Source organism: Lithobates pipiens, unplaced genomic scaffold (assembly GCF_037356315.1).
Source record: "Lithobates pipiens isolate NorthernLeopardFrog02 unplaced genomic scaffold, aLitPip1_a1.2 Scaffold_19, whole genome shotgun sequence".
In the NCBI taxonomy this organism is placed as follows: domain Eukaryota; kingdom Metazoa; phylum Chordata; class Amphibia; order Anura; family Ranidae; genus Lithobates; species Lithobates pipiens.
In genome coordinates, this window is record NW_027507764.1 from 244,454,769 (window position 1) to 244,476,203 (window position 21,435).

At 46.4% G+C, this 21,435-nt stretch overlaps 1 protein-coding gene across 5 annotated transcripts in view; it reads right to left on the reverse strand.

Moving 5' to 3' along the window:
* Positions 1-21,435, reverse strand: part of TRIO (trio Rho guanine nucleotide exchange factor) — a 751,422-nt gene that overhangs the window by 652,977 nt on the left and 77,010 nt on the right. For all 5 annotated transcript variants that reach the window (XR_013277581.1, XM_077491869.1, XM_077491868.1 and 2 more), the window contains exon 7: positions 19,560-19,734. Coding sequence is in view for 4 of the 5 variants with exons in the window: in XM_077491869.1 (XP_077347995.1) it covers positions 19,560-19,734 (175 nt within the window). In the remaining variant the exon portion in view is untranslated. The remainder of the gene's footprint in view (positions 1-19,559; positions 19,735-21,435) is intronic.

The window sequence follows — 21,435 nt, forward strand, 5'->3', positions numbered from 1 at the left end:
AGCGCTCAATAGCTCATCTACTTCCTCAAGAGACAGCTTGTATTTTGAGACTTTAGATGTTGCTTGATCCTCATCCTGATCTGAATCTGCATCAGAGGAATCAGGGCTAATCAACGCGGGGCTAGGCTCCCTGACTATACGAGGCTCCCCAGAGCTGGGTGTTGTAAGGCATGGTGATGAGGAAAAACGCAGTTCTACTAGTGGAGGGAGCTGTGCAGACATCCGTGATTATATCCCAGGGGGGCTTAAAAGTTGATGCCATTTCTTCTTTAAAGGAGCCCAAAAATTTAGCCAAAGGAGAGTCTGCCTCAGATTTAAGCAAGCCTGTAATGCATTGCTTGCATAGGGCTTTGTTAGAGCCAGAAGAGAATCTATTCCCACAATTAGGGCATTTTTTGTGGCCTGCCTGGTCTTCCTTTGGGAGCTCTTTAGTCTGAAAATAAGAAAACAACATTCTTAGCATCCAGCTCTATGTCCCTCCTTAGAATCACCATCACTGCATACATCCTTAACTGTGAGTTAACCACCACCGTGGGGCACTATAGATCCCAGCCTTACCAACACCACAACTCCCTAGACCACCAGAGTAATAGCATGCCCAGCAGCCTACCTGGGATTGGCTGGTGCCTGCCTCTGCCGGAGTGTCCTGGGGAATAGCCTCCATGGTTCCCCTCTGTAGTTCCGGATCCCGCCACTAGTCCGGTGTAGCTGGACGCTGGTCGGGACTGTGTAGGCACAGCACTGGCTCTCCCTCTCCTCCCTGTGCCCTAGAGACCCGGAAGTCTCGGCACGAAGTGATGACGCGGTTTTGCCGTTAATGACGCTCGGCGTCTCCGGCCCCACCGCAACAAGGAGCTGAGATGGAAGGTTCCACTCACCGCTCCTGGGGGAAACCGGCACCATCCTGCCCCTGGCCACCTCGGCACTGGAAGGAGGAGGGTAACGGGTCTGCTCTGGTCAGCTGGACGGTACCCGTGCCGTGGAAAAAAAAAAAGAGGTAAGGACCCCACTGTAGCCTCAGATAGGACCCAGTCCCTTATGGCTACAGACTCTCTGAGAAATGAGTACCTCTAGGTTCCTGGCAACATGTTCTTCCGACAGGGGAAACACCAATGACTGACCAGGGACCTGAGGGACCGCCTTTTGAACTGTGGCAATGTGTTTCCTGGGTCGATGGGAGGGACCATCTCTCAAGGGCTGTCCTGGAAGAACATTTGAGAAAATAAGTATCTTCCAATATTTGGGAAGATATACCTGATCCCCAGCCTCCTGCACCTCAACAAAAGGGCCCAGAGGACTAGATGGGAATCTTCAATGTTTAGTTCTACTATGGAGAGACATCATAGCAATAATATTTTAAATGGTTGAAGAAAAAAACTGTTTGTATGAAATACAAAGGGACAGAATTGTTCTACCCTTGACGGCTCATCTGACTGGCAATATTTTTCTTTTTACCTCTCAGGGGAGGAAGACATTCTTTTGGAAGGGTTTTTAGTTTGTTGTATACCATTAACCCCTTAGAACCCTTAGGTCCCTTTGTCACTCATATCTTACAGTGCAAAGCAGAGGCAGTACCAGCAAAAGAATGTTACACTTGCTAGGCTATAGTACAGTACAAAAGCTGCTATTAGTCCTACCTATAAAGTACAATGTTGTCAATGAAAGGGGGAAGCCTGTATTACCAAACCTGACCAGCAACCACTCTGCTCTGTCCTTCCATCGCCAGACTGCAGCTTTTCCTGTATAGCTTAAATGACTTCTTCCATGTGTGGCCGGCGTCTGACGCCGTGTAGGAGCGCCCCCGCGCTTAAACGCCCCCCCCCTCCCCTTTCAGCAGGGAAGTGTGCGAGCGCCGGCATCATGTCGGGCGGCCCAACACCTTAGACACTGGCGAAAAAAACTCCCAGTAATGGGAGGGGTTATATAAGGGAAGTTCAAGCCTTAAGGGGTGTGCCAGTGTCCAGCACCTGATACGCCAATGTAACCCACATAGTTATTACTATGGCTCTGTGTCCCCTGATGTAAGAAAAGAAAAAAAGTTATAGCATCTACAACCTATGGCATATTTTTATTAAAAAAAAAAAATTTAAACTAGTAATCGGGGTAATTAGTGACTTATGGATTATTGATTGTGGTGGATATTTTGACACTGAAACTTGCAACTTTTTGGGATCCAGTGATACGAATACAGTGATCAGTGCCAACAAACAAACAAAAACACAATCACTGTACTAATGACACTTGCTGGGAACAGGTTAACATCAGGGGCGATTGAAGTGTTAACTGTGCCTAGCCAGTGTTTTACTCTAATTTGAGAGGTGCATGAACTAGGGGAGAAGATTTCCCTGCAGGGACACAAACTCCATCCCTTCCCTCCTGTCAGAACAGTGATCTGCCTTGTTTAAATAGGCAGGTCACAGTTATGTCTCTCTGCCTGGTGATCAGTGAGTGCCGGATGACATCCAGTACCCTGCACCCGCAGACCAGCTTCCGTTGTGTGTAATCACAGCGGAAGCGAGCCACCAGCGGTGAGCATGGGTGACTCCTACCTGGAAGTGTAGGGCGCAAAGGTGCCACCCTTTAGTAGTAAAACTGCTCTAGGATGGACCTAAAGTGGTAACAGTCAACAACAGCAAGTCATTATTTTGAAACAAACCTAAATTACATATAACCAGTCCAAAATTACCAGTGTTAGCATGTATCAGTTAACTTGACAATAATTGTATGACTAATTTGCACAACTAAATAAAATCTATAAATATTTTGACGACTTGCTGCCCAGGCCAATTCGGACATTTTTCTTGTATGTTAAAATCTGCATTTTTTTCACAAGAGCATTTTTATTTTAGCTAGAAAGTAACTTAGAACCACAAACATTATATATTTTCTAAAAGCAGAGGTCATGGAGAATAAAATGGTGGTAGTTGCAATTTTATATATCACATGATATTTGCACAGACATCAAACAGGAAAAAAAAAACACACACACACATTGGACTTAACGGTAACAGTATTTATACGTAAGGAGGAAAAAAGTGCATAAATGTAAATAAATGAATGAAAAACGACCTAGCTGCACACCCCTAAGTATTCGAGAGAGAATAAAAAAAGAAGAGTTCCCCTTGGGGTTTTCAGGCAGCAAGAAGCAGCAGAGATAAATCCGTGAAAAGTTATATTTATTTTAATGATTCAACAGCTTATTTGCCATCATAGATTTAAAAATACAGGCTCTGGTATATAATATTATAGCATATCAGTGGATAAACAGTATATGCAACATTTAATACAAAATAGGTTACAGGAACAATTTACAAGTACAGCACTTTTTCAAAAGTTGTAAAATAGCACCCGGGCTGCCCCAATGCATTTCGACCTTCAGGGAGTCAGGGTCTTCTTCAGGGGGTAAAAAGCAACAAAGCCCTGGCGAAAGGAGTAGTTATATTGTATATTCTGCAGGTAATCAAAGAAAAAAAGACTTTCAATATAATAGGTTTTAACCGAAAAATGTAATATCAAAACTTATTTTGATAATATTTACCAGTTCCACCGAACCAATGCTTTTCAACCAGAGACTTCTAATAAAATCTGAAAAACGGAACATTGCCTTCCCTCAAAGGGTCATCCTGGATCCGCTGCCCCACTATTTTGACCCACCTCAACCACCCACCAAGATGGACACAGGGGGGGAGGGGGGACAAAAGAAGGGGAGAAAAAAGGCGGAACACGACTTCATATACTGTTTATCCACTGATATGCTATAATATTATATACCAGAGCCTGTATTTTTAAATCTATGATGGCAAAAAACCTGTTGAATCAATAAAATAAATATAACTTTTCACGGATTTATCTGTGCTTCTTGTTGCTGCCTGAAAACCCCAAGGGGAACTCTTCTTTTTTTATTCTCTCACAGTATTTATACGAACCTTCCAGGAAGGCACACCTGAGAGATGACAGGGCTCCTCCCCACCCTTCTCCTTGTTACTCGGTTTGTAATTGTACTCCTGAAAGTGGTTCACAAGGGCAATCATTCCTCCTATGTACACACCACCTAGTGTCCAACAAATTTTCCTTGCTCCAATGGGCAGGAAATAGGCCTGGCGTCCTGGAAGGTTCATTGAAATACAGTTACTGTTAAGTCTAATGTAGGTTTTCTCCTATTACCTTCCAGGACGGCACACTTGAAAGGATAATAAAGTACAGGCCTACCTTAGGGTGGGACCCCCCTGCCTGCAAGGCCTTTATGCCAAATGCCAGATTTTGAATGAGTTTTACCTCCACTCATAGTGCATGATGAAGGTATCTCCTAGCTGGATCATGTAACTGATCTGCAGGTCTGCTCCACCAATGTCCCTGACTTCTCTTAGGATGCAGGATCTAGGTGGAATGGGCTCTTAAAGTGGTTGTAAACCCTTACAACACACTTTGACCAACAGGTAAGCCTAGATTAAGGCTTACTTGTAGGTCCAAGACCGTATAGGTTTAGGAGATATTTGCCCGAAGACAGGCACCGCTGTCTACGGCGATGCATAGTAGTCCATTTTGCTTTGCCTTTGCAGGGAATGAAAGAGGAAGTAAACCCATCAGGGTTTACTTCCTCTTTAAAGATGGAATAGGAGAGCCTGTGAATTTCTTAAGTTAGGATTGACTGTCTCAACCTTCTAGCAATCATGGTCCATGCCTGTAACTGCTTCTTAGGACCATTAAAAAGACTAATCAGACTTGTTCTGTGAAATAAGGAACTACTTTGCTCAACAAAGAGGATCTGGTTTTAAAACACTAGTCTGTTCAGGAGAATGATTTAGAAAAGGCTCCCTGACAGACAGTCTTTGAGCACCTCATTTTATTTATTTGCCATAGCCATGGCCAAAAGGAAAAACCAACTTAAAGGATAATAGATTAAATAAAGCTTATTCCCTGGGCTCAGAGGACTGGACAGGCATGTACCCAAGCATACCCAACTTCTGTTTTTTCTCCCATCTGAATGCTGATGCATAGATGTGAAAGTGTTCTATATAACCAGGCTCCTTATACCCCTGCAGGTAGATGCATTAAAAGTGAGCAGAAAGGAGCCTGAAAAGAACCGATCGTAGCCATTCCATAAATATCAGGTGTCTGAGACCATAATCCACTCCAAACACCAATGGGTGCCATAGGGTACCAATGAGTATTAAATTAAGCAAATCCCTACTACATGGGATTAATTCTATAGTAGGAATAAAAGACTCATATTGCCTAGCTACATCCAGTTCCTCCAAGGGGGTGACATGAAGGATACCTACCGAGCTGTAAACTTATCAGGTCGGGTAAACAGGTCAGAAAAATTCTGATGCTGCATCTTCAAGCCATAATACTCCTATGAACCCAACTCCTAAGTTCTTACTAAAAAAAAATGATAGGCGATTGTATGACCTTCTTCCAGTGTCCTATAACCCCATTGGGTTCAAGTCTAGGGAATGCCTCTAGCATGCCTTAATGTAAAAGACTGAAATTTTTGATATCTGGAGTTTTTTGCAGTCATAACTCCTGTTCCCTATATGTGCATGGAAAATAAGTTGTGAAATAAAAGTGACAAATATAGAATATCACATACATACATTTGTGCTCATAAGTTTACATACCCTGGCAGATTTCTTGGCCATTTTTCAGAGAATATGAACACAAAAACTCTTTCACTCATGGTTAGTGTTTGGCTGAAGCCATCAATTAACTGTGTTTACTCTTTTTAAATCATGACAGCAGAAATCACCCTGATCAAAAGTTTGCATACCCAAATTCTTAATACCGTGTATTGTCCACTTTAACATCAATGACATTTTGTTTGTGGTATTTGTGGATGAGGCTCTTAATCTTCTCAGATGGTAAAGCTGCCCATTCCTCTTGGCAAACAGCCTCCAGTTCCTGGAAATTCTTGAGTTGTCTTGCATTAACTGCACGTTTGAGATCGCCCCAGTGTGGCTCAATGATATTGAGGTCAGGAGCATAAGGCTTAATGTACATGAGACATATTTACAACCTCTCCTGAATGATTTAACTTGACAGAGTAGCCCACGTTTAAAATGTCAGTTTTGCCGTGTTTACATGGCTCATTTGCGTTTAGAAGTGCTTAAAATATATATATATTACACTTTTTTCAAAATAGCCAAAAATGAAAAAGCTTGTAAACAAAATGCGGGTTACCGCATTTAGGAGCGCTTAGAAGCGTATGGCGCTTGAAATGCCTCTAAACTCAGCATCTGAACTCATTCTTTTGTTTCCAAAAAAGGTCTCTAAACTCAACTGCCTAAAAACGACATTAAACTAACCTGTGTAAAATGTACACATAAGATAACATTGGAGGAGTTCAGGGGCAGCTGAAAAAAGCAGCCAGCTGCTTCTGAACGGCCGTTTACCAGCAGCAGGGTACATGTGGCCTAAGATAGACATTTCAAAACCTTCACTTTATTCTGCTGTAGCCAATAACAGGTCAATTTGGCCTTGTGTTTTGGACCATTATGTTGGAATGTCCAAGTACGTCCCGCTTCCTGGCTGATGAATGCAAACGTTCCTCCGGTATGTTTTTATAAAATACTGCATTCATCTTGCCATCAATTTTTACCAAATTTCCTGTGCTTTTGTAGCTCACGCATCCCCAAAACATCAGCGATCCACCTCTGTACCTTTCATCATAGGCCTTGTTGACTCCTCTACAAATGTAGCGTTTACGGTTGTAGCCAAAAAGTTTGATTTTGGTCTCATCACTCCAAATGACTTTGTGCCAGAAGGTTTGAGGCTTGTCTCTGTGCTGTTTGGCATATTGTAAGCGGGATACTTTGTGGCATTTGCCTAGTAATGGCTTTCTTATGGCAACTCGACCATGCAGCCCTTCTTTCTTCAAGTACCTTATTGTGCATCTCAAAACAGCCACAACACATGTTTTCAGAGAGTCCTGTATTTCACCTGAAGTTATTTGTGGGTTTTTCTTTGCATCCCAAACAATTTTCCTGGCAGCTGTGGCTGAAATTTTAGTTGGTCTACCTGACCGTGGTTTGAATTCAACAGAACCTGTCAGGAAAGGTTCCCTCCGCTGGTATTATCAATCATTTGGCATGCAGTACTGCGATCCACCAGCAGGTGTCTCCTGCTGGAATTATGTCATCTTTGGTCTGCAGTACTGGTGTCCACCAGCGGAGGGATCCTGGCAGTATGGAGCAGGTATTGCCCTCTGCAGTCAGGCGTCACATGACTGACAGCAGCCATTATAAATACCCGGCAAGTTCATATACACTTCGCCTTGGTATTGTCCTTGAGCCCTGACCTGCAGCCTGTTTGATACCTGATCCCTGTTACCTGATCCCTGTTACCTGATCCCTGATCCCTGCATCCTGCCTCCTGTACCTGTTCCCTTTCTCCTTGTCCACCTATTCTGCTACCTCCTATTTATGACCCCGGCCTGGCTTGACTACGATTCTGGTACTCCCTTTGTTACATTATACTGGTTTATTTGCTTATCTGCACTGTTTGGTTGTTAGTTTGTTCACTTAGTTTGTATTGGTGGTGTGTTCACATTTGTATGCGTTTGCTTAATAAATTTACCTTCACTTATTTGTGTCTGGTTCACTTCGTCGCAGTCACACAGTTCTGGTCACATCTGGTTCATGACAGAATACCAAGGCCATTCCTGACCAGAAGTGGCTGCACAGGGGAACCATTTGCTTCAGTTTGGTTGCAAACATGAATGCTGATGAGATCATTTATTTTTCTCTGCTGGCATCTGAGAGTGGTGATTATTGCCGCCAGGCTTTGAAAGGATGGTCTAGTGACCAGTTGTTTGCAGCTATGCGTTTGGCTCACTCCCTGGTTGATCAGGGTTATATATTGTTTGGGGAGGTGCAGCCTTTGATAAAGATCTGTACTGAGCTAGCCCTGCCCTGTATTCCAGATGGCCGTGATGATTTCACTCCTCCTTTTGATATGAATCAGGTTGTATCTTTAGTATGGCTTTTTGAAGATGATCCTGCTGATTTTTGTGAACACTACTCAGCCTGTTCCCCACAGGTGATTGCTGAGTGCATTGTATCTGCTCAGTCTTTGGTTAGACAGGGAGGCTTAAAACTTCAGTTTGTACAACCCATACTTTCAGCATGGTCTGACATGGTGCAATCAGCCCCAGCCAAACAATCCACCTCTGCCATCAGGTATGAGCCTACCCAAAAGTATGTTTCCCCATCAGCCATGTCAACCTCAGTTGCAGCCCAGTACACGCTGCTCCCAACCAAATACTCATATCCAGTCTCTACTCCCTGTACTTATCCTGCATTCAACCCACCTGCCTCCTCTCCACTGTCTACAAACCCACAAGTTCTTTCCCCAGCTACTGGTACCTCTTCCCTGCCATATCACAATCCTCCTTTCCAGTCTGCTGCACCCCTTATTTACAGTCCTGCAGTCACCTACAGAGCTTCAGTAGCTAAGCCAAAGAAAAAGCGAAAGTTTTTCCCAACCAAAATGATCATACCATTAACCCAACCTGCCTCCACACCTACCAATCTGTCCCAGCCCGGAGTGCCAGAGCCGGAGTTCCAGCCTGATGTCCCGGCCTTCCAGCCAGACGCCTTCCAGCCTGATGTCCCGGCCTTCCAGCCAGACGCCTTCCAGCCTGATGTCCCGGCCTTCCAGCCAGACGCCTTCCAGCCTGATGTCCCGGCCTTCCAGCCAGACGCCTTCCAGCCTGATGTCCCGGCCTTCCAGCCAGACGCCTTCCAGCCTGATGTCCCGGCCTTCCAGCCAGACGCCTTCCAGCCTGATGTCCCGGCCTTCCAGCCAGACGCCTTCCAGCCTGATGCCTTGCAGTCTGATGTCCCGGCCTTGCAGTCTGATGTCCCGGCCTTCCAGTCTGATGCCTTCCAGTCTGATGTCTTCCAGTCTGATGTCCCGGCCTTCCAGTCTGATGCCTTCCAGTCTGATGTCCCGGCCTTGCAGTCTAATGCCTTCCAGTCTGATGTCCCGGCCTTGCAGTCTGATGCCTTCCAGTCTGATGTTCCGGCCTTGCAGTCTGATGCCTTCCAGTCTGATGTTCCGGCCTTGCAGTCTGATGCCTTCCAGTCTGATGTCCCGGCCTTCCAGTCTGATGCCTTCCAGTCTGATGCCTTCCAGTCTGATGTCCCGGCCTTCCAGTCTGATGCCTTCCAGTCTGATGTTCCGGCCTTCCAGTCTGATGCCTTCCAGTCTGATGTTCCGGCCTTCCAGTCTGATGTTCCGGCCTTCCAGTCCGATGCCTTCCAGTCTGATGCCCCGGCCTTCCAGTCCGATGCCTTCCAGTCTGATGCCCCGGCCTTCCAGTCCGATGCCTTCCAGTCTGATGTCCCGGCCTTCCAGTCCGATGCCTTCCAGTCTGATGCCCCGGCCTTCCAGTCCGATGCCTTCCAGTCTGATGCCCCGGCCTTCCAGTCTGATGCCTTCCAGTCCGATGCCTTCCAGTCTGATGCCCCGGCCTTCCAGTCTGATGCCTTCCAGTCCGATGCCTTCCAGTCTGATGCCCCGGCCTTCCAGTCTGATGCCTTCCAGTCTGATGCCCCGGCCTTCCAGTCTGATGCCTTCCAGTCTGATGCCCCGGCCTTCCAGTCTGATGTCCCGGCCTTCCAGTCTGATGTCCCGGCCTTCCAGTCTGATGCCTTCCAGTCTGATGTCCCGGCCTTGCAGTCTGATGCCTTCCAGTCTGATGTTCCAGCCTTGCAGTCTGATGCCTTCCAGTCTGATGTTCCGGCCTTGCAGTCCGATGCCTTCCAGTCTGATGTTCCGGCCTTGCAGTCCGATGCCTTCCAGTCTGATGTTCCAGCCTTGCAGTCCGATGCCTCGCAGTCTGATGTCCCGGCCTCGCAGTCTGATGCCTTCCAGTCTGATGCCTTCCAGTCTGATGCCTTCCAGTCTGATGCCTTCCAGTCTGATGTCCCGGCCTCGCAGTCTGATGCCTTCCAGTCTGATGTCCCGGCCTCGCAGTCTGATGCCTTCCAGTCTGATGTCCCGGCCTCGCAGTCTGATGCCTTCCAGTCTGATGTCCCGGCCTCGCAGTCCGACGCCTTCCAGTCTGATGTCCCGGCCTCGCAGTCCGACGCCTTCCAGTCTGATGTCCCGGCATTGCAGTCCGATGCCTTCCAGTCTGATGTGCCTGCTGTCCAGCCTGATGTGCCTGCTGTCCAGCCTGATGTGCCTGCCTTCCAGCCTGACGTGCCGCTGCCCGCCTTCCAGCCTGACGTGCCGCTGCCCGCCTTCCAGCCTGACGTGCCGCTGCCCGCCTTCCAGCTTGACGTGCCAGCTTCCCGGCCCGATGTGGTTCTGTCTGCTGCTCTGCTTGAAGTGTCTGTTACCCAACCTAATGTGACTTTGCCCATAGCCCAGCTTGACGCAGTGGACTTTCCCCAGCAACTGCTAGTTGGAGCGTCCGGAGGTCGCTCCTTTGAGGGGGGGTACTGTCAGGAAAGGTTCCCTCCGCTGGTATTATCAATCATTTGGCATGCAGTACTGCGATCCACCAGCAGGTGTCTCCTGCTGGAATTATGTCATCTTTGGTCCGCAGTACTGGTGTCCACCAGCGGAGGGATCCTGGCAGTATGGAGCAGGTATTGCCCTCTGCAGTCAGGCGTCACATGACTGACAGCAGCCATTATAAATACCCGGCAAGTTCATATACACTTCGCCTTGGTATTGTCCTTGAGCCCTGACCTGCAGCCTGTTTGATACCTGATCCCTGTTACCTGATCCCTGTTACCTGATCCCTGTTACCTGATCCCTGTTACCTGATCCCTGCATCCTGCCTCCTGTACCTGTTCCCTTTCTCCTTGTCCCCCTATTCTGCTACCTCCTATTTATGACCCCGGCCTGGCTTGACTACGATTCTGGTACTCCCTTTGTTACATTATACTGGTTTATTTGCTTATCTGCACTGTTTGGTTGTTCGTTTGTTCACCTAGTTTGTATTGGTGGTGTGTTCACATTTGTATGCGTTTGCTTAATAAATTTACCTTCACTTATTTGTGTCTGGTTCACTTCGTCGCAGTCACACAGTTCTGGTCACATCTGGTTCATGACAGAACCCCTTGTTTTCCATTTCTTGATAAGAGTTTGAACACTGCTGATTGGCATTCTCAATTCCTTGGATATATTTTTAGATCCTCTTTTTTACAGTTCATCTACCTTTTACCTCAGATCCTTTGACAATTATTTTGCTTTCCCCATGACTCAGAATCCAGAAACATCAGTGCACCACAGGATGAAAGATGAGAGGTATTATCAGGAGTCCAGAAACTACCTGACCTTTTATACACACACACTATTTACAAACAGATGACAGGTGTGGAGGGTTACCTTTAATAGACATTCAAACCCCTTTTTTCAACTTGTGTGCATGTTAGCAGGCCAAAATCACCAGGGTATGTAAACATTTGATCAGGGTCATTTGGGTAGTTTCTGTTTGATGATTTAAAAAGAGTTAACACAGTTGATTGATAATAAATGGCTTCAACCAAACACTAACGATGAGTGAAAGAAAAGTTTTTCTGTTATTCATATTCTCTGAAAAATTGCCAAGAAATCTGCCAGGGTATGTAAACTTATGAGCACAACTGTACAAGGCCATACACTTTGCATTTCTGAAGTGCAGCAAGCTCAAACAGGAAGACACACCCAGCCTTCTCTGCTGAATTTTCTGATGTACAGTCAACTGTATAACAGAGAAGACACAAAAAAAACTTAAAATGTTGTGTATTGCTAATGCATATTAAGATACTATCATATAACCTAAGCAAAGAGAAAGGACACAAACTTCAAATGTGTGCTTCTGATGCTCAACAACGTATGGTCATACGTCCAACAGGAAGAACACTAGCAAACGTCAATGTTGTGTTTTTCTGAGCAATCAATATGAAAAACAGAGAAGACACAAACCTTTCACTGCTGTGTTTTTCTGATGTACAGCAAAATAAGGTAATAGATGCAAGACAAAAGGACAAGAACCACTTCAGTGTTGTGTATACCGGATATTGAATGCAGTGTAACCAACAGAAATTATACTAATGCATGTTGTTCATTTCAGATGATCAAGAAAGTGCAGTCGTATAGCCAGTATGACAACAGAAAAGACACATGCAACCTACAGTGTTTTTTATTCCTGGTGCTGGACCAGGTACAGTCAGAGTCAGAGAGGGACACTAACATTTCTGAACAACTCCTGTAGTAGGTTTGCAGTCTCTGACCATCTTCTGAAGTAGGTCTGCAGTTTTATTATAGTATTAATGCCACTGTGTCGCTTTAACTGACAACTGCGCGGTCGCGTGACGTTGCACCGAAACTAAATTGACGTCCTTTTTTTCGCACTAATAGAGCTTTCTTTCGTCTACAAGATAGGGGATAGTTTTATGGCATTTTTATTATTTTTTTATTTTATTTTTTTAACTAGTTACGGCGGCAATCTGCGATTTTTATCGGGACTGAAATTATGGCGGACACGGACAATTTTGACAGATTTTTGGAACCATTGGCTTTTATGCAGCGAACAGTGCTATAAAAATGCATCGATTACTGTAAAAATGTCACTGCCAGGGAAGGGTTTGACACTAGGGGGGGGGGGGGGGGGTTGTGTTCCCTAGTGTGTGTTCTAACTGAAGGGGGGAGGGCACTGTGTAGGGGAGATGACATATTGCTATTCATACTCTGTATGAACAGAGGATCAGTCCCTTCTCCCCTCAGAGAAATGGAAACGGTTTACACACACAGATCCCGGTTCTCCGTGTGCCCCAAGTGATCGCGGGAGCCCGACGGTGATCGTGACCGCCGGATACTCACATTGGCTCCGTGGGTGTGCAGGGGGCACGCATGCCCCTAGTGGCCAGAGGGTAAAGCAGCATTACATAACGTAGTTTCGCCCAGCCGTGCCATTCTTCAATAGTACAACTGCTGCGGCTGGTCGGCAAGTGGTTAAAATTGATGATATTAATTAAAAGTGGAATATAAAACAATTGTATATAAAAATATAAATATTTTTTAAAAAATTGTCATTTTCAGATTTGGCTCAAAAATTTCCATTCGGTGGACCCCTAGTTTTCAACATTTGTTACAAATAAATCTGTGAAAAGTGTGGCGTGCATTTGTATTCAGCCCCCCTGAGTCAATACTTTGTAGAACTACCTTTCACTGCAATTACAGCTGCAAGTCTTTTTGGGATGTCTCTAATAGCTTTGAACATCTAGAGTGTGAAATTTTTGCCCATTCTTCTTCACAAAATAGTTCAAGCTCTGTCAGATTGTATGGCGAGCATAAATGAACAGCAATTTTCAAGTCTTGCCACAGATTCTCAAAAGGATTTAGGTCTGGACTTTGACTGGGGCATTCTAACACATGAATATGCTTTCATTTAAACCATTCCATTGTAGCTCTGGCTGTATGTTTAGGGTTTTCCTGCTGGAAGGTAAACCTCCACCCCAGTCTCAAGGCTTTTGCAGACTCTTACAGGTTTTCTTCTAAGATTGCCCTGGATTTGGCTCCATCCATCTTCCCATCAACTCTGACCAGCTTCAAGTCCCCTGCTGAAGAAAAGCATCCCCATAACATGATGCTGCCACCATGCTTCACGTGTGATCCGGGTGATGTGCATGGTTAGCTTTCCGCTACACATGACATTTTGCTTTTAGGCCAAAAGGTTAAATTTTTGTCTCATCTGACCAGAGAACCTTCCACATATTTGCTGTGTCCCCCATATGGCTTCTTGCAGACAGCAAACGGGACGTATTCTGGTATTCTTTCAACAATGGTTTTCTTCTCACCACTCCTCCATAAAGAGCAGATTTGTGGAGTGCACGACAGAGTGGTCCTGTGGAAAGATTCTCCCACCTAAGCAGCGGATCTCTGCAGCTCCTCCACAGTAACCATGGGCCTCTTGGCTGCTTTTCTGATTAACGTTCTCCTTGTCTGGCCTGTCAGTTTAGGTGGATGGCCATGTGTTGGTAGGTTTGCATTTGGGCCATACTCTCCAATTTTTCCATGAGATTCTCGAAGTTTGGGATTTTGTTTTATAGCTTAACCCTGCTTTAAACTTCTCCACAACTTTATCCCTGACCTGCCTGGTGCGTTTCTTAGCCTTCATGATGCGGTTTGTTCACCAAGGTTCTCTAAGGTAACAATCCTGAGGGCTTCCCAGAGCAGCTGTATTTATATTTAGATTAAATTACACACAGGTGGACTCCATTTACTAATAAGGTGACTTCTTACACTACATTTTAGTTAGGGGTATCAGAGAAAAGGTGGCCGAATACAAATGTACGCCACACTTTTCACATATTGAAAAGTATGTCTGGGGCATCAATAGTGAGTGGGCTGGTGGCAGCTTAGGCGCCAGGTCGCCAATGCGACCAGAAATAGCAACCTGGCGCCTAAGCTGCCACCAGCCCACTCACTATTGATGCCCCAGACATACAGAGCATTAACACTGACTGCCGTCCTCCTCCCTCCTCCACACTCAGCAGCTCTGGCAAGCATCAAGCGCTGCGCTAAGTGTGTGAAACAGAGAGGAGGATCTGTCAGATTTCAGTTCGATGTCGGGGGTGGGCGAGACCCGGCGGGGTGGGCGGGACCTGGCAGCTATCAAACACCAGCCAATGGGATCTGGGTGGGCCACTACTTGTATGTGGCCCGCCCCTTTTCTTAAGCAGCCCAATCGTTGGCTGATGTTTGATAGCTGCCGAGTCCCGCCCACCCCGGCATCAAGCTCAAATCTGACAGATCTACCTCTCTGTGACTTGTCAGTTTCACACCCCGGCTGGGTCCCGCCCACCCCGACATTAAGCTCAATTCTGGCAGCTCCTCTGTTACTTTTCAGTAACAGAGTGCTCAGTGTGCCACCTGCCAGTGCCACCGCCAACCAGTGCCACCTGCCAGTGCCACCGCCAACCAGTGCAACCTGCCAGTGCCACCGCCAACCAGTGCAACCTGCCAGTGCGGATTGTCACCGCCAACCAGTGCCACCGCCAATCATTGCCACCTGCCAGTTCCAACCAGTACCACCGCTAATCAGTGCCACTACAAATCAGTGCAACCTGCCAGTGCCAAGTGTCACCGCCAACCAGTGCCACCTGCCACCGCCAACCAATGCCACCTGTCAGTGCTAACCAGTGCCGCCAACCAGTGCCACCTACCAGTGCCACCGACAACCAGTGCCACCTGCCTCCGCCAACCAGTGCCACCACCAACAAGTGCCACCTGCCACCGCCAACCAGTGCCACCGCCAACCGGTGCCACCTGCCAATCCTGAGTGTCACCGCCAACCAGTGCCACCTGCCACCGCCAGTGCCACCGCCAATCAATGCCACCTGCAACCACCAACCAGTGCCACCTCCAATCAGTGCCACCTGTCAGTGACAATCAGTCCCACAGCCAATCAGTGCCACCTGCCACTACCAAACAGTGTCACCGCCAATCAGTGCCACCGCCAATCGGTGTCCCCTACCAGTGACAATCAGTGCCACCTGCCACTACCAATCAGTGCCACCTGCTACCATCTGCCAGTGCCACCTGCTAGTGCCATCACCAACCAGTGCCACCTGCCAGTGCCAACCAGTGCCACCGCCAATCAGTGCCACCTGCCAGTGCTGAGTGTCACCGCTAATCAGTGCCACCTGCCACTACCAGTGGCACCTGCCAGTGCCAATCAGTGCCACCTGCCACCGCCAACCAGTGCCACCGCCAATCAATGCCACCTGCAACCACCAGTGTCACCTGCCACCACCAACCAGTGCCACCTGCCAGTGACAATCAGTGCCACCTGCCACCACCAACCAGTGCCACCGCCAATCGGTGCCACCTACCAGTGACAATCAGTGCCACCTGCCACTACCAACCAGTGCCACCTGCCACCGCCAACCATAGCCACCGCCAATCAATGCCACCTGCAGCCACCAACCAGTGTCACCTGCCACAACTAACCTGTGCCACCACCAATCAGTGCCACCTGCCAGTGACAATTAGTGCCACCACCAATCAGTGCCACCTGCCACTACCAATCAGTGCCACCTGCCACTACCAACCAGTGCCACCTGCCACTACCAACCAGTGCCACCTGCTACCAACAACCAGTGCCACCGCCAATCAGTGCCACCTGCCAGTGCCGAGTGCCACCGCCAACCAGTGCCACCTGCCAGTGACAACCAGTGCCACCGCCAAACAGTGCCACCTGCCACCACCTACCAGTGTCAACTGCCAGTGCCACCGCCAATCAGTGCCACCTGCCAGTGCCACCGCCAATCAGTTTTACCTGCCAGTGCCACTGCCAACCAGTGCTACCCGCTAACACCAACCAGTGCCAACTGCCAGTGACACCGCCAACTAGGGCCACCTGCCATCACCAACCAGGGACACCTGCCAGTTCCAAACCAGTGCCACCTGCCAATCTCCTGCCAGTGCCACCTGCCAATCAGTGCTACGTGCCAGTGCCAATCAGTGCTACGTGCCAGTGCCAATCAGTGCCACCGCCAGTCAGTGACACCTGCCAGTGCCATCTGGCAGTTCCACGTGCCTGCCAGTGGCAACCAGTACCTTCTGTCAGTCCCAAACCAGTGCCACCTGCCTAAGTCAACCAGCCTTGCTCTTTCTGGTCAGCCCATAACCCTGATGTAAGAGCGTTACCATTGGAGTTATTGACTGGGTGCTCCGTTGTAAGTTAGGGATAGGTGGTGAAAATGACTGGCTTTATCCCGGGAGCTGGCAATCCATACCACTCTTAAAAAAAAACCTGGCTCTTAACTTTTTCAACTGGCTCCTAAATTCAAAGCAAATTTGTCAACCCCTGGTCTAGAAACATACATAGGGTTAGCTGCATGTGCCATCATTGGCAAAAAGTTCCTCCCCCTGGGCTGGACTTCATCAGTGGGAATGGAATCTAAACATCAAACCGCACTGAAATAGCAGCAACATGGAAAACGCAGATGCTGCCATTTTTTGAGGGATAGTCGTAGGTGACATTGTATAAATCATTGTGCAAAGTGATTTTAAGGTAATATTTTTTTCTGACGTTAGGTCTTTCTAGGAGGCAGGTGTTATCTATATGAGCCATTTGACTCTGCCTGTAAGCCCCTTATCTTTTTTGTTTGTTTTATATATAATCAATCACATATGTCTGTGGGGTCACTGTCAATAGGAAGCTTGCTTCTTCCAAGCCATGCTGACCCACCGTGATTCTCCAGTGGCGTCCGCCAAGGCTATGGCACTACTATTTTATTCATCATGCCTCTGCCTCTGGGTGTCATGCTTGTGGCTGTCAGAGTCTTGCTGTGGCTCATGGGATTTGTAGTTCTGAAACAGCTGGAGGTCCACCAATTGCATATCCCTGTTCTAAACTATTGTACTCCACAGTGTGTTTTTATAAAGTCATGGCACAGACATGACAGGTGCGGGCGGGTAGAGGGGAGGAAATAGAGCTGTGACCCAGAAAGCGACGTGTACAACGTCACTTCCGGGTAAGTCTCTCTCAGGGTTCCTGGATAGCATAGCCAGGAAGGGACGTATTGCAATGCGATCTGCATTGCCATACATTCAGTGGAGCCCAGAGGAGACATGCAGAGTCTTAAATCCTGCATATCTCATGAAAGAGAACCTGTCACCCAAGAATCATGTAAGGGGAAAAAAAAAATAGTTACACTCAAGCACAACAAATAACACCCCTCTCAAAAGTTCAGGAATCCCCTCACCCCCACATACGTATGTATGAACGTAAATGCTTGCATCGGGCGCTTACGCGTAAAAATCTTGATTGCGATAGATATGTTATGTACATCTTCATTAGAGTTCACTGTGGATAACCAATATATGTCTATAAATTAAAAATCAAAAATCATAAACATTTATGTAAAACTAGATTATGGACTAAACTTTGCACAATGAAATAAAGCAAACAATCCGTGTAAAAGTAACCATAGAGTGTCACATCCACCCATGCAAAAATCAGGAAAAAAAGTCCATCCACTGATGAGATGCAACCAAAAAGTGAAATCCACCACCATGTAGAGACAATTATTTCTTACCAAACAGTTGTGACCCCCCACTACAGAGGATCAGGACAGGCATATACTCTAAAAGCAACTGTAACTTCAGAATGCACCGAACGTATCTGCTAGCCCACCAGATGGCTGAGCTGTTCATTACCCAGGACAGAGGGGGGTGGCAGTGTGGAAGATGCCTGTACAGGTGTTGGCTTGCGGTGTGAAACGGAGGATGTGTGGCTGAGATAGTAAGCCAAGGTAAGGAAAGGCAAGGACAGACACACAATGGTTGCAAGAACTCCCACGATAGAAGTAACTATTCCAATCAGTATATGGTCAGCCAGCAAAAACAAAGTAAGACTTGTAAATTCCTGTCAGATCTGAGAGTATGTGTAAGTCAGTGGGTCCCAGCAGCAAGCACCAGCAGTGCACGTTGAATTGCATTGTATTGCATTTCTTTGCCCTAAAATTCACTTTAGTGTGTCTTTTACTGAAAATTTGCAGTAATATCAAGTGACATAAAAATTTGAACTACCAGTATTTTATTCTCAGAAAATACGTTTGGATTTGTTTTTGTAATCTTCAGGCCTAAAATAATTTTTTTTAACGTGTATGCAAAACATGCAAAAGTGGCTCTGGCGGTGAAAGGGTTAAGACCCCTGTTGCTTTTGGTGGGTGCTATTGTGTGCCAATTGGGACCCGTTCAAGTAAATGGTGCCACTATAAGTGCCCCGCAACTGCATGCTTCTGTGGGGTCCAAGGGGTTAGAAGAACAAAAACACTGCCAAGCTTTACCTCCTTTTTTCTGTACCTCTACAAGGTTATTGAACACTTGCAGAGCAGCCATATTCACTTGAATGGGTCATGCTTGGCAGGTGCTACATCCATCAACCATGACGGGGTGTATAACTCCTGCTGCAGTGGCAAAATGTGTAACTGCACTGTGGGTAAAGAGCAGTGCATTTTTGACTTTCCTTGGTTAGCTGCGCTTTGCCATAGACTTCTATTATAACCTGCAGGCGTGGTGCACCTTCTGAAAGTGCACCAAACCCACAGGATATAATAAAAGTCTATGACAATGCACAGGAAAGCTGCACGTACACTACACTGCACCCGTGGTGTGAAACAGCAGCGCATCAGTGTGAAAGCAGCCCAACAGGATTATGACCAGTGTATTGCTTCACACCAACTTGAAGATCTTTCCTGCTGCTGTCACCACTATAGAGACCTCTAGCCGGGATAAGAGGTGGAGCGCAGTTGGTATCACTCCGCATGGGACAGGAGCCAGGATTAGGGAAGAGACATTAGCTAATGTGGCTCTTACTCTACTACAGCTCAAACTTTACAAGTAGCCCCTCTGTAGTGCATTCTGTCTGATGCTCTGGGATGGTGCGTCAGCAATCCCAGACAACGATCAGCCAGTCAGCTGGCAGCGATCTACTGGTAGATTGTGATCTATGGGTTGCTGATCCCCGCATTAGATAGGATAGACAGATAGAACCACAAGGACAGTAGCAGCTTAAAAGGTCTTTAAAAGTTGAAATTGAATTAACTCACATCAATAGCATCTCTTTCAAATACACGCAGTTGCAAAAAAAGTTCCAGCTTAATTTTTCTCTCTTGAAAAAGCTCTTCCATCTGTGATTGGGCTTCATCCAGCTGCTGAAGAATGCTCTCTATATGATTGATAGAGCTATTGTGTGGGGTCTTGTTACTGGAAATAGCCGAATCCCTGTAAAAGGCAAAAAAGAGAAGAATTACTTGTATTATATTTCCTCTGAACTTACAAAGCAATCAAATATATGAACATAATACCGATCACAAAACTGTAAACTAATTCCGTCATAGCAATAGCCTAGAGAAACTATGTTCAGAGTCAGAAAGCAGGAATTATTACGTGTCTGTACATACATACCTGTAGAATCTTGAAATGCTACATTCTACTCTTTGCAAACCCTGCAAAATATGGAAATACCATTGTTTTACAAAGCTAGCATGTTCCCACATCCCACAGTTCAATGTGGGCAACTGGTTCTCCAAAACAAAAAGTTGGTACCAGAGTTCAGAAAGGCACAGAGGTGCCTATCAGAGAATACCTAAAGTTTGCAGTTTTTCACTAGGTTATCATTCAGATAGATTTGTTTTGAACCATCTGAAACTTGTGTTTTGGTTATAAGGACCTGCAATTCCCAAGTAATTGTGAGCAGGGTGTAAAAACCTAAGGCAGGATCAAGATGAATATTCCAATAAATAATGTTTTCAGAGACCTCCAAAACTTTAAAGCTCAACGCTGGGCTTAAAAAATTGCATTGAACATGGGGGCCAACAAATTGCAAGGAACAAAAGGAATAAATAGCCATTAAAGTGGAGGTCCACCCTGAAAAAAAAATTACATACAAATGCACCAAAAAAAATTTTTTTTTACTCACCAGAAATGCCTGTTGCTAGGCAGATCATCCTAATCTGCCACTTCCTAGTCTTCTCTCGTTGATTTCTGTAAAATTTGGGTGCGGCGTCTTCTGGGACCTGTGTGTGTCACAGAAGACAGCCGTCCATTCAGAAATCGCCAGGGGACTCGCACATGCGCAGTAGGGAATGGGCAGTGAAGCTGCAAGGCTCTTTTAGTAAGGCTGGCACACAATGAAAGGGACGGATGGGCCGACATCGCGGGCACCCTGGACAGGTACGTGTCCTTATGAAAAATAAGATTTTTTTAACCAGTTCCCGATTGGCGCACGACGATGTACGTCGGCAGAATGGCACGGGCAGGCAAACTGGCGTACAGGTACGTCCAGTTGAAATTGCCGCCCTGCCTTCGCGTGTGCGCCACCGTCGGCGCGCAGGCTTGTCGGTTGGGACTCCCATGTAAACCGATGTAAACAGCATCTCCCCGTTCTGCCTAGCAACAAGTGACACCAATCTCTGCTCCCTGTGATTGGAGCAGAGATCAATGTTCACTAGCACATAGCCCAACCTCCCAGTGTTAGTAACACGCCCCTAGGACACACTTAACCCCTTCACTGCCAGTGTCATTTACACAGGAATCAGTGCATTTGTATAGCACCGATTGCTGTATAAATGACAATGGTCCCAAAAATGTGTTAAACATGTCCGATGTGTCCGCCTTAATGTCGCAGTCACAATTAAAAATAAATAAAAAACTCTCTGATAGCCGACATTACTAGTAAAAAAAGATAATTATTAATAAAAATGACATAAAATTATCCTCCATTTTGTAAACGTTATAAATTTTGCGCAAACCAAATAAATCGCTTATTGCGATTTTTTTTACTAAAAATATGTAGAAGAATACGTATCAGCCTAAACTGAGGAAAAAAAATGTTTTTTTATATATTTACGGGGGATATTTATTATAGCTAAAAGTAAAGCATAATGAGTTTTTTTTCAAAATTGTCGCTTTTTGTTTATAGCG